Below are 12,034 nucleotides of genomic sequence, written 5' to 3'. Positions count from 1 at the left end.
CTTCGCATCGGCGCTACGGGACGTAGAAGATTGCTTCGGTGTTGAGAGCATGGGAGGAAGCTGCAGCATGGAGGCTGATCTGGTGGCAGTGTATAGAGGAAAAAGATGAGGCAAAACGTAGGGGGAAGCAGGAGCTGAGAAGGAAGAGCGCTCTTGCAGTTTGACCTAACACAAGGATGTATGCTACTGAAAAAAAAAGGGATTAAGGACAATGAGGATGCACGAAAGCGAATGGAGCAAAGAAACAGAGGGAGAGGGAAGTTATTGCCCAAGTACACACACCCACACACACACAATACCACAAAAAGCGAAGATGTGGGCCTAGAGAGTGGAGGCAAGCTTCGAGGTGGCAAAGAAAATGAGACGCGGAGCAGCGGAAAGATCTCCGCTGATGAACTCCGCCGCTCGCTTCTCACTAGAGGGTATCTACGACAGCTGCGATGCTACACCCGCCAACACACAGTTGTGCGTGAGGGCGGCTGAAAGCTAAAGTCTCTATTCTTCTTTAAGGCAGGACAACCAAGAGCGCGATGCACAATCCAAGTGGTCATTCGATGCATGCTTGTGCAAAAACAAAAGAGCACACACACACGCGAAAAAAAGTCCACCCACAAGGAGGGGCAAAATAGCGAGAAGAGCGACAGCAAACCAAAGAAAAAAGAGCATCAAATGCTTGCAAAAGTAAAGAAAATGCCAAAGCCTCCGCCTCTTGAAAACACGCTTACATGGAGTCGTCCACACCGCTATCACGTTTCTCATTCTTGGTTCCTTTCACTCGAGCAGCTGCACAGACCTTTTTCCTTTTGTCGTGTGGGAGACTTCCGTCAGCTTCAACGCCTTCCCGGAAGCTACATATGGTTGGCTCCTGCGCCATCTCGGCGGCTTCGCGAGGTGTAAGGCGGTATCCGTCTTTCTAATTTACGAAAAGGTGCGGTATGGTCTCAGGGGCAGCGGCACTTAAAGTTCGAGCGTTGAGGAGTAGAGAGACACAACGGCTTTTTGATCAATAGATTCGATCGAATAACGACACTGTGAGGTACAAAGAAGACAGCAACAACTTGCCACGAAAGGCAACACCGAGCACCCAACTGCATGCACTAGTATTTTTTTTTCGAGAAGCGAGTAAACAAAAAATACAGCCAGCTCCACAGCTCGGATGCTTTCGCTCACAGATCGAACATCTGCGCAGCAGGTCCTCTCACAATATTTTTTCGTAGCTCTTAGGGGAGCCTCCGTCCACGAGGGTGAGTTGACCGTCGACCAACAGGACAACGAAAAAAGGGAGTAGCAAGAGCGCTGCGACAAGAGAAGAGCAAGGTGATTGCAACGAGGTAGACACACACTGTAGAATGGGCAAAGAAACAGAGCAGGTGTGACTAAATGTCGTTTGTCGAGGAGAACGGAGAACACGCACACACAAACAAGCGGATAACGGTGGAGGAATAAATGAGCAAAAAAACAGCAGTGGCAAAAGAGCACCGCTGGCAGGGTAAGGAAAAAAAAAGCACACAAAGAAGGAAAAGAATCTCGAGTCGTCCATCATCACTTGCCGGTACGCCCAAGCATCAACCGACATTCCCCTTTTCGATCGACCTCTCCATTTTTTCAGGAAGAAGATGCCAGCATTTCTCGGGAATCGACTCGACATGCATGCGCCGAAAACTATCATCACAATGGCCTACTAACAAGGATTCAGACAGTCTTTTGGTTAAGTGCTTCTGTCGTTCCTCTCATTAAAATCTGCAAACTGCGCCTGAATAGAGAATAGAAAGAAACATATCGCGCTAGCATTCCGCAGGCTGGTGTTTACTCCACTACACGCAAAAGGGGTTTCTTGTCGCTTCATCGTTGCATAATCAGTGTACTACATTTTTTGTAGCACGCAGGGTTGATATACCTGCATTCTTGCGCTAACCTTCCTTTTCACTCAAAGGAACTTATAAAACGAAAACAAACTGCCAGACGTCTTTCATGTTCTTTTTTTTTGGTGGGAAAATTCAACGACGAGCACATACGCTCCGCTTCAAGATGCCTGGCTCAACGTCAGGACGGGGATCCTTGTCCTTTACAGACGCAAGCCCCTTTCCACTCTTAATCAGCCCCTTGTGAAAAAATAGAGGTCCCCTCTCCTTCGAGGCCATGGAGCCGTAAATGCGGGTGCCGGGAATGAGCACAATCACTAGCGGAATGGCGATAAGCGGCGTGATGAAGTGGCCGGAGATGAGCAGCCAGCGCAGGTTGCTGAAGTCACACGGCGGGCTGGAGGAGAGTGGCCACACCGTTTCCATCAGAATTGCGCCAATCGTGGACGACGTCGATGCACCCATGTTGCTGAAGCTCGCCAAAATTGCAAACATCGTGCTCTCGTACCCCTTCGGACAGAGGCGCGAGATAAGCATGTTCAGTGGCATGAAGTTCAGCATGTAGCACACCTCGTACACGATAGCATCACCCATGATGTACATGGCGTGGTCCGGGATGCCGATGTACAAGTTCCAGCGTTCGACAATGATGATGTCAAAGACGCTCGCAAGAACCTGGACAAGAGTGGTGCAAATTAGCGTGACGCGGTAGCTCTGCTTCGAGAAGACGCGCGCAAACAGGTACACACCAAACACGCTGGCAGCGTTGCCAATGACGGCGCCGACAGTGTTGTAGAATGTCTGAGAGAAGTGTGGCCCGTCCGGCAGGCAGCTGGCATCCGACATGTAGAAGTTGTCCGTCCCGCCGGAGATGAGGATGTAGGACACCTGCTGGCACCATCCGAAGATGTTGGCCTTCATGATCGTCATAGGGATGCAGAGGAAGCCGGTCGCGCACAGGATAACCAAGATGCCGACGCAGCCGTAGAGCAGCTGGTAGGTTGTACCCATGATGTTAAGCACCGTCAGCGCAATGACGCCAGCCGTCATGATGACGCCGTAGACGGCAACAGAGATGTTGCGAGAGACGATCTCCTTGCTCACATCAAAGGCTCCGCACAGGCACACTTGCGCCACCAACGGTGAAACGTCTTGCACTGCAGAGTTGTCAAAATCTCACTCGCCACATTGGATAAGCTCGGCGCTTTCGTTCTGTGATTTCCATCCTGTCTTGGATGTCGGCAGCTCCTCATTCTCAACGAGTTTCGGCACGCTCGCACACTCAGCCCCTCTCGCCTCGGTGGTCGATCTGCTGGCGGCCTTCGTCAGCGCCTTCTGCCTCAGCAGGAACCAGTGGTCCTCCTGGAGCTTCACCATGTTTCTCTCGCGGCACCAGTTGAACATAAAAACGATTATTTTGATTGTCTACAGACCAGCGGAGGCGAAGATGCCGATAGTCAGCTAAAACAATTCGGAGAGCAGCAATCGGACGGCGGCCTCGATGACCTGGCCAGCCACGACGAATGCCAAAATACACGAAGCGAAGTATGCGCCAGGAACGGGGTAGCGCCTCATCAGTCGTCTAGTAGCGCTCCGATAAAACGTCAAGGTTCGCAATCCAGAAAACGAAGAGAAAGACCATGCACGCTGCAAACGCCGCTCTCAACATTTTGAACAGGTAAACACCGTAGACAACAGCGGAGAGCACCAACGACGCAGAGGAGGGCCACTTACCACCGCTCTCTGTAACCGAGCACGGAGATGCTACTCAGGATGGCCCTCAGAAGCTTGGAGAAGCTCTTCGAGCTTGATCCCCTGTCATGCGCTGGTATGCAGCGGTGTCGACGACGTGCCCATTCATCATCATTACATACTGAGACGTGCTGAGGAGAGTCTTGACTAGGCCCTCTGTGAGAATGTACACTGCGCTGAATGAGACGACGCACTCCGGACCAAATGAATTCACTGCCGACACGAACATGGGGAAGAAGTGATCACACGGGTTGGCCCTAGAAAAGCACGGCGGGGCCAGGATGGACGTGGCCGACATCACCTGCTTTCGGACTGAACTGGGAGGAAAGAGCGCTGTCATCGCCACTTACGATGGACGCAGCATCAAATGCCATTGCTCGCAGTGACTGAGCACGACATGCTGTGTAAACTGTTACCGAGACCTATAAACTGCAGTCTGTGGTCACGCGATGCACAATCGAGCAGCGCATAATAATAAACATGAGAGCGAGTAGGGAGCATTTGTATTCACCATTTTCTCATCGGCATTCCAGCAGCACCGATCCACAACGCATCAGTGCCGGCAACTACGTGACACGTAAGATAACCTGCGCTAAAGAGCAATAAAAAACTTGAAAGGTGCTTTTAAACACCTCACAGTGTTTTTTGTAGATTGTATTTCTCGTGCTCTGCTGCTGTCATTCTCTTTTTTTTTTCACAACATGTCCACTCTGCCATAGAACGTGTGCTAAACTCCACCCGGACTGCCAAAGGCCCCATCGGGTGGTGCGAAGCCGCACTAGACACGCATCACGCCAATGCACCGACTCGGTCATGGGAGCACGGCCTCTGCCGTCAAACTCTACTCGCCCACCCACACCACTAGGCAGTGCGGGGGCCGGGTGGGATACGCTCGAGTCACGTCGGCACTTCGCCTATCATATGGATGGTGCAAGCGTGCGCACTGTCGCAGGTCGCTCCGACGCAGCGCCATCCACGACCTGACCACCGACATCGGCAGCGGTACGTCGCGGTGACCTCCCGCACGTCGTAGGCACTTGACCCTGTCACCACCAGAGGTGGTTGTGCACTTGGCAGGGGTTAGGGGGGAGGGGCTGCTTGACTTGCCCGCAGAGTGGGTAACGAAATCTCATACCGTGATGAGGCGCTTATCGTCATCAGGGTCTCCTTCGTTGCCTGTAAAAAAAAACTCACAAAAAAAAAACCGTGCCGCCACTGGCGAATCGGCATGCACATCAGCAGCACGGTTTCTTTTCCTTGTGGTATTCTCTTTTCTTCATTATTAAGAGCTGTTGGCGCTTCTATATCTGTGCGCATACACACATGCGCACCTTGTACCGGCTGACTGATCGGGCTGCACGAATGTACGACGTGAGACGGAAAAAAACAGCTGCACTTAATTCTACATACCGCTCAGCCCTCCCACAACAGGCTCTGCGCTATAGCTTTCACGGTGGTGATTGCTGCACCTCGAAAAAAGCTTTAGCAGTTCGTCGAGGAAAATAACCGGGATGCTCAGCACAAGTACCATTTTCCAGTCCGTGAAATCCGTAGGCAGCAACACCTCCCACGGGCTCGCGGTCGCAACGACATCAACATCCACGCCAAGTGGGGTGACACCGAACAGGCGCGAAAAGAACGGAATGTACATGATCGTGAGGTGCAGCGCGATTGAAGAGCAAATGGCCGCAATGAGCCACTTGTTTGTCGAAGGCCGGATCACGACAAGCGACTGGTTCTCACTAAGCGCGTTCAGCGCATTCAGCATCTCGACAACAACCAGGATGGACAACGCGATGGCGCGCGCCGTCTGCGGGTTCGCCAGCACTGCACACCTGGAATTGCTCATGTCCGTGCATGTGGTGAATGAGGCGAGGTCGGACAAGGTGAATCCGTTCGTCAGAAACCACCAGACAAACCCCGCGACCGTAGCCAGACCAACATAGACGCCCACAACCATGTAGCGAAAGAAAAGCCATCCGTCGACAATGGGCTCGTCTCCTCGCCGCGGTGCCTGTTCCATAATGTCTGGGTCGGCGGCGTTGAACCCCAGCGCTGTTGCCGGCAGCCCGTCCGTAACGAGATTCACCCACAAGAGCTGAATCGGCGAGAGTGCTTCTGGCAGGCCAAACAGTCCCGTAGCCAGAACGCAGGCTACCTCGCCAATGTTGCTGCTAATGAGATAGCGGATAAACTGCTTTGTGTTGTTGAAAATGGTACGACCCTCATGCACAGCCTTCACGACGGTGGCGAAATTGTCATCTGCCAGCACCATCTTGCTCGCCGCCTTCGCCACTTCTGTCCCGGAGCCCATGGCAATCCCAATATCGGCCTTCTTCAGCGCCGGCGAGTCATTCACGCCGTCGCCCGTCATGGCGCAAATGAGCCTCTGCTCCTGCAGAAGATTCACCAACTGCATCTTATGGGAGGGGTCGGTGCGACTGAAAAGCACAGCACTGCTCACCGCCGCCCGCCTTTGTGCTGGGGTCATCTGATCCAGCTCGTAGCCGGTGAAGCTCAACCCCTTTGTCGGCTCATATGGCATGAGCCCGATTCGGCGGCACACTGCCTCTGCTGTCTCCTTCTTGTCGCCGGTGATGACGATGACGCGAATCCCCGCCGTTCGGCACTTGGCGATTGCATCTGCCACCTCCCCCCGCGGAGGGTCCAGCATGCCGCAGACGCCTACAAAAGTGAGGTCGCTCTCGATGGCTTCAAACTTGGCTGGATCAGACAGATTCAGTTGCTTCGGGTCGGGAATGGGGCGAAAGGCAAACGCGATACAGCGGAGGGCTTCCTCTGTGCCGGACATGCGATCGATGTTCGCCGTCACAGTATTCACCATTTTCGGTGTGAGAGGTGAAATGTGACCATCCTTAAACATGATACGAGTGCATCGCTTGAGAATTTCTTCTGGCGCCCCCTTCACAAAGAGGCTGTGAACGCGTACGTCCGCCGTCGACGTGCAACACACACTCATCGATTTGCGAGAGCGCGTAAACTCCAGCGTCGCCTTCTTGAGCCAAAGTTGCCTTTTCAATGATCTGCACCGGTCAACCGGCAAATGCGCACCGTCCACCCCATTCCGCGCCGCACTGTGGTACAGCTTCTCACTCATCACCAGAAGAGCCGCCTCGGTGGCGTCCCCTACCTTTTCCACTTCCACCGAGCGCGTACCGTAGATTAGCGATGCATCACTGCACAACGTGGCAATCGTGGCCACCATGTCCAGCGCGGCGTCGTTGCCGAGCACGTCACCGGCTAGAGTGCCGTTGTGCGAAACGGCGGCCGCCACGATGTTGAACCTCGAGTCATGTATGCTGTATTTGTGGGCCTTACCAGACGGTTCCATTGTCACCACCTCCGACACGGACATCATGTTCGTCGTTAACGTTCCTGTCTTGTCGGAGCAGATTACGGTGCATCGACCAAGCGTTTCCACGCTCTGTAGATCACGCACAAGAGCGTTGTGCCGCGCCATCTTGCGTGAACCGAGCGCCAGACACGTTGTGACCACTGCTGGTAGGCCCTCAGGAATAGCAGCGACAGCTAAAGCGACGGCCACCTTCAGTGAATGAACGGTGGGCTGAATGTACCGTTCAAACCAGGACTCCTCAGTGGCCGGCGTGTGGGTTCTGAACCAGTGAAGGAGATTCACAACAAACACGAAAAGGCAAATGTAACCAATTACCGTTGACAGGAGAACGCCGAACTCGTCCAGCTTCAGCTGCAGCGGCGTCTTTGTTTCCTCCTGCTCACGCACGTCACGTTCGATAAAGCCCATCTCAGTGGACGTGCCAGTGCGCACGACGACGCCACGAGCCTTGCCATACACAACAGCAGTGCCGCGGTAAACCATGCTCGAAGGAAACCGCTCCGGCTTGCCGCGAACCGACTCCACCTGCTTCATGGCTTCCACCGACTCGCCGTTCAGAATCGACTGATCAACGCGCAGCGTCGTGCTTTCCAGCGTTAACAGCCGAACGTCGGCAGCAACGCGATCTCCTACAGCAACCTCGACAATATCTCCAGGGACAAGGTTTTCTGCCAGGATCTTCTGCGTCATGCCCTCGCGGACAACAACAGCTGTTTCAGGAACAAAGTCTTTCAAGGCGTCAATTGCTTTTTCAGCTCGGTCTTCTTGCCAAACACCAACAATAGCATTCAGCGTCAAAATCAGCAAAATAATAAACGGCTCCACGAGGTCTATCACGTTGCTTTCCAGAACCGCCAAGCAGAAACTTACAAACGCCGCCAGGAGTAAAATGCGCACAAGCGTGTCCTCAAATTGACTAACAACTAGCTTCCAGAAGGGCGTTGAGGGCATTGTAGGAAACCCATTTTTGCCAAACTCGTGAAGGCGCTTGTCGACTTCATCGTAAGGAAGACCACGGGCCTCTTTCACCCCTAGCAATGTGCAAATTAGGTGGCCGTCCATCGAGGCTGGATCGTCCGGCAGTACTAGTTTAGCCATTTTTAACCGTTTTTTCCTCCTGCGAGTGGGCTAAAGCCTTTAAAAGGGGCACACTTGCGATTCGTGACCGTAACGGAGCACAGCAATGTAAGGCGCACTGGTGGGAGCAGAAAATATATAAAAACCATGAGTGAGAAGAAAAGGAGAGAAAATGATGTCCAAAGATAAGCATGATGCATTCTACTACGTGTTTTCCACTCTTCCCAGCAGGCGAGTTTTCTATTCAACTGAAAGCGTATACTCCACTGGCAACTTTCCACTCGTGCCCTCGTAACCACTGCTCACGAATAAGTCGACTTACGCGTTCCCCTATTCCTTCGCCCAAGGACCCCTGCCGTTTTCGGTCATCAGAAGGATGGATGGAGGAACAGTGAAACACTCACAACGACATCGCTCCTAGTCATCGGAAATGAGAACGTAATGCAGTCAAGAAAAGATAAGCGCCTGGTGCAGCATGCCACTGGAATGACGGAGAGCTCTTTCACTCATTCCTCGTCACGATATCGCTTTTCGATCTTCCTTTTTTTTTTCGCAAGTCCTGACAAAATTGAAAAACCTGCATGCGTTTCTCAAAGCACGAGTGCACACAGAGGTAAAAAGGAAGCAGTTCAACCGATGGCTTTCCCTTGGTGTGTCAACTATATGATTGACGCTCAGGGGAAAATGCACACACATTCCGCCCTCAACAACACAGGTCACAGAAAAGACTCATGCCGGCTCAGAGCTCCTCTAGAACAATTGTCACAGCTTCTTTCCCTTTTCGTCGCACCTAGAATCTATAAATTCCTCCTTTTTGGAAAAAAACATCCTCTACTAAGCTTAGCTGAAAAGAAAACAAACAAGAATCGTAAGCCTGACGCCTACGTCCCAATTCGTACTCCCATTTTCCCTCCCGAAGCACTAGCACCGCTATCAACGCCCCTGAAGGACAGTTCCTCAGCCGATGCAAACAGGAGCGCCGAGAGCTGCCAGCAACCACCACGAAGGCAAGAAACACACCAGCCAGCACGCTAAACAGAAAATAAAGGCTGCAACCTCTGTCCCTTGCTTTCCCACAGCACAAGAGAACCTTTTTGTTCGCAAAACAAGAGAATATACCTTCCGCAGACCTACACATTCAGACACACATCAACAAAATCACCGCCTGAACGCTGCGACAACGCATCACACAAGTAATTAGTTTAAAAAAAAAAGCTACATCGAGCCACATCCTTTTCTTCTAAGCACATAATTTGAAAGGGAGAAGAATATATATATATATATACTGCTCACAAAGGTATCCCACAGTAGTACACCAACAAGGATAATGAGTAACAATACGGGAAAAGATCTCATGATTGGCCAATACGCAAAGTTCCTCACGCAAACATGTATATATGCTATAAAGCCTTTGCCCGTTTCCTGTCTTTACGGACAAGAATGACAGGAAGTGACACACACCGTCTATCAATGTGCAGAGATGTATCACCTCGGTGACCAGCACCTTACAAACGGTACATATCAGCAGCGATATGACGCACACACAATGAACGCAACCAGCACCTTACTCGTGCGAAAAGACACGAACTCCAGACCTGTTTCGTTGCCACAAAACTTGCATTGAAAAAATAAACGGATAACCACCCTCCTATCCCACCGAAGCAAACACAAAACCGACGCCTCAAACAGACTTTGAAAACTGGGAAGCTTTCTGTACCAGCCCTACATTAATTTGATAGCTACCCGCACAAAAATATCCGATCACTAAGGCGAGAAAGCGGCAAACGCTAAGATTCCCTGCTTCGGCCTCCATGCTAACACTCCGCCGATAACATGGTCGCATCATCACTAGAAGAATCCAAACACACAAAGGATAAGAAGCTTCGACAGCGCTAATATCCGCATGATTGCACATCGCTGAAGCAAAAACCAATGAGGGTGCTCGGCTTCAACGAAAAACCGCAAGAAAAAAGTCGAACAGCCCATGCTCAATGGCACTTGCGGTAAAAAAAAAATAGATCCCGGGGGCTGGTCTTCGAATTGAAAAGCACGAGAGCACAGAAGCCTCGTCGCTGAAAGCTATACATCAACACACATGAGCAGAAAAGAAAGAAGCAACACCAGCTCCACATCAAAAAAAAAAAAAAAAAAAACATGAGAGTGATGACTACACACCAGCATAAGGCACTTGACACTCTCCCGCTGCTATTACAATCGGTTACTGCTCTATCCTGGTTGGGGGGAGCACATCCGGTTTCCGCACCACATCTCAACAACACCCTTTTTATATCTCCCGTCTCGCAGATTATAAGGAAGCTTTTGCATTCCTTGCGCATCTGGTACCTCCACTCAGACAAAAATAGACGAAAGAAAACCTCCGTTTTCACGACACGAAAATCCCTGCCACGGTGGATGAATAAATGAAAAATCAAGACACACATTGAAAAGCTGAAAGTGTCGATCAATCTTGACCACTTGCGACCACAACAAACCAACGCAAAGAGATGCTTGTAATTCGAATTCTGAACGGCCCCTTCTCACGCTCCATAACAAAAAACTTTTTTTTGTGCTTCACTCTTTGCCTTAGCCTCAGTACAGCAACGACCACAAAACATAGAACAGTTTCTCACACCTATCTTTGACAAGACTTCTCTCGGCCAGTTACAATCCATCGAAAAAGCCTCTGTGCCTCCTCTTTCAGAGTAAACTGCAAAAACCAACGAATCCAGACAACGCGCATCTCGAAATGGCACACTGCACTGACTGGCACAAGGCGAGCGCCTTCGGCATCAGTAACAGCAAAAAAAAGCCCCCGACTCCCTCTCAAACAAAAAGAAAGAAAAACAGTTTTAGGGCACTAGCAGTGCTGTCGCAGTTAATACTGAAACCTGGGACAACAAACAATTTTCTGGGGAAACTGACTATGACCGTATGACCCTCAAGAATCAAGGAAAGAATACTGACGAGAACGAACAAAGCCACGGTACAATAGACTCTCTTCCCGCACGTGCAGTTAACATTCATCAGGAAGCCTTGCAGAGCTCATTACCTCTGCGCAGTTATGAATCACCAGAGTCCCAGGATACAGCTTCAATAAACGAGAATACGCTAGCAAGATTACTACACCACAGGGGGGGGGTCCTGTCTAACTACAAACGGAACGCACTGCGAATATCTCTGCACATGCGTATCAACACATCTTCGAGTTTCAATTCAACCCCTTTAAGCAAAACCAGAATCCCCCCGTTTCATCCATGCTGTTAAGGCGGTTTTTATGAGGAGCAGAAGCTGACATTCTGAAAAAGTAAGAAGTACAGGCTCAGGTGAAGTCTCTTTCCCAGCAGCGCTGCCCACATCTCGGCCACCACCACCACTCCCCGTCGACGCCAAAATCGCAAAAACAAAGATAGATCCCGACACAACAATGCGGCCACCTTTTAACGTCATCCGACCGCTGCGGTCAAGTGAGAAAAAATTCATTTGCTGCTTGCGACAAGAGATACAAACTCTTGTTCCCAACCACAGAAAGAGAAGGACTATTCACTGAAAGCAACGCACCTTTCAGACACACTGAAAAAGTTAAAGATAAGAGGTAGGCACAAACACAAGAACACCTACCCATACAACCACATACCACCCACAGCTGTACAGCATCCTGGACGCATCCTTCACAACTACCATCTAAAGCTCGCAGGAACCCCCCTCCCCACTAACGAATCTCTTCAGTCACCGCTTAACCGCTGCTTTGCAGCGGGGCGTCACAGTGGACAGATCATGCACAGCACACGCCCGGTCCGTCACATAGAAGCTGATCTTATCACTCTCAATGCCAAGATACTCCTGATCGACAGTGACCCAAACGCGGCGGGTAAAGCACAAGCCCGACCACCGCGCCCACAACCCTCCCCCCCCCCACCTTCCGCAGTAAGGGCTGGAATTCAACCCCACCCATCCGCCATTATTAAAC

The 12,034-nt window shown here is 51.1% G+C and overlaps 1 protein-coding gene across 1 annotated transcript; it reads right to left on the bottom strand.

Moving 5' to 3' along the window:
* Positions 1–5,016: 5,016 nt before the first annotated feature.
* LDBPK_040010 (calcium-translocating P-type ATPase) lies at positions 5,017–8,088 on the bottom strand (the record flags this gene model as incomplete). The annotated part of the gene is made up of 1 exon (XM_003858016.1): positions 5,017–8,088. The coding sequence occupies one exon, from the start codon at positions 8,086–8,088 to the stop codon at positions 5,017–5,019; it is 3,072 nt and encodes a 1,023-aa protein (XP_003858064.1).
* Between the last annotated feature and the right edge of the window lie 3,946 nt (positions 8,089–12,034).

Source organism: Leishmania donovani, chromosome 4, assembly GCF_000227135.1.
Source record: "Leishmania donovani BPK282A1 complete genome, chromosome 4".
Lineage (NCBI taxonomy): Eukaryota > Euglenozoa > Kinetoplastea > Trypanosomatida > Trypanosomatidae > Leishmania > Leishmania donovani.
The sequence above is the reverse complement of the archived record's forward strand: the minus strand, read 5'-3'. Positions and strand labels throughout refer to the sequence as shown.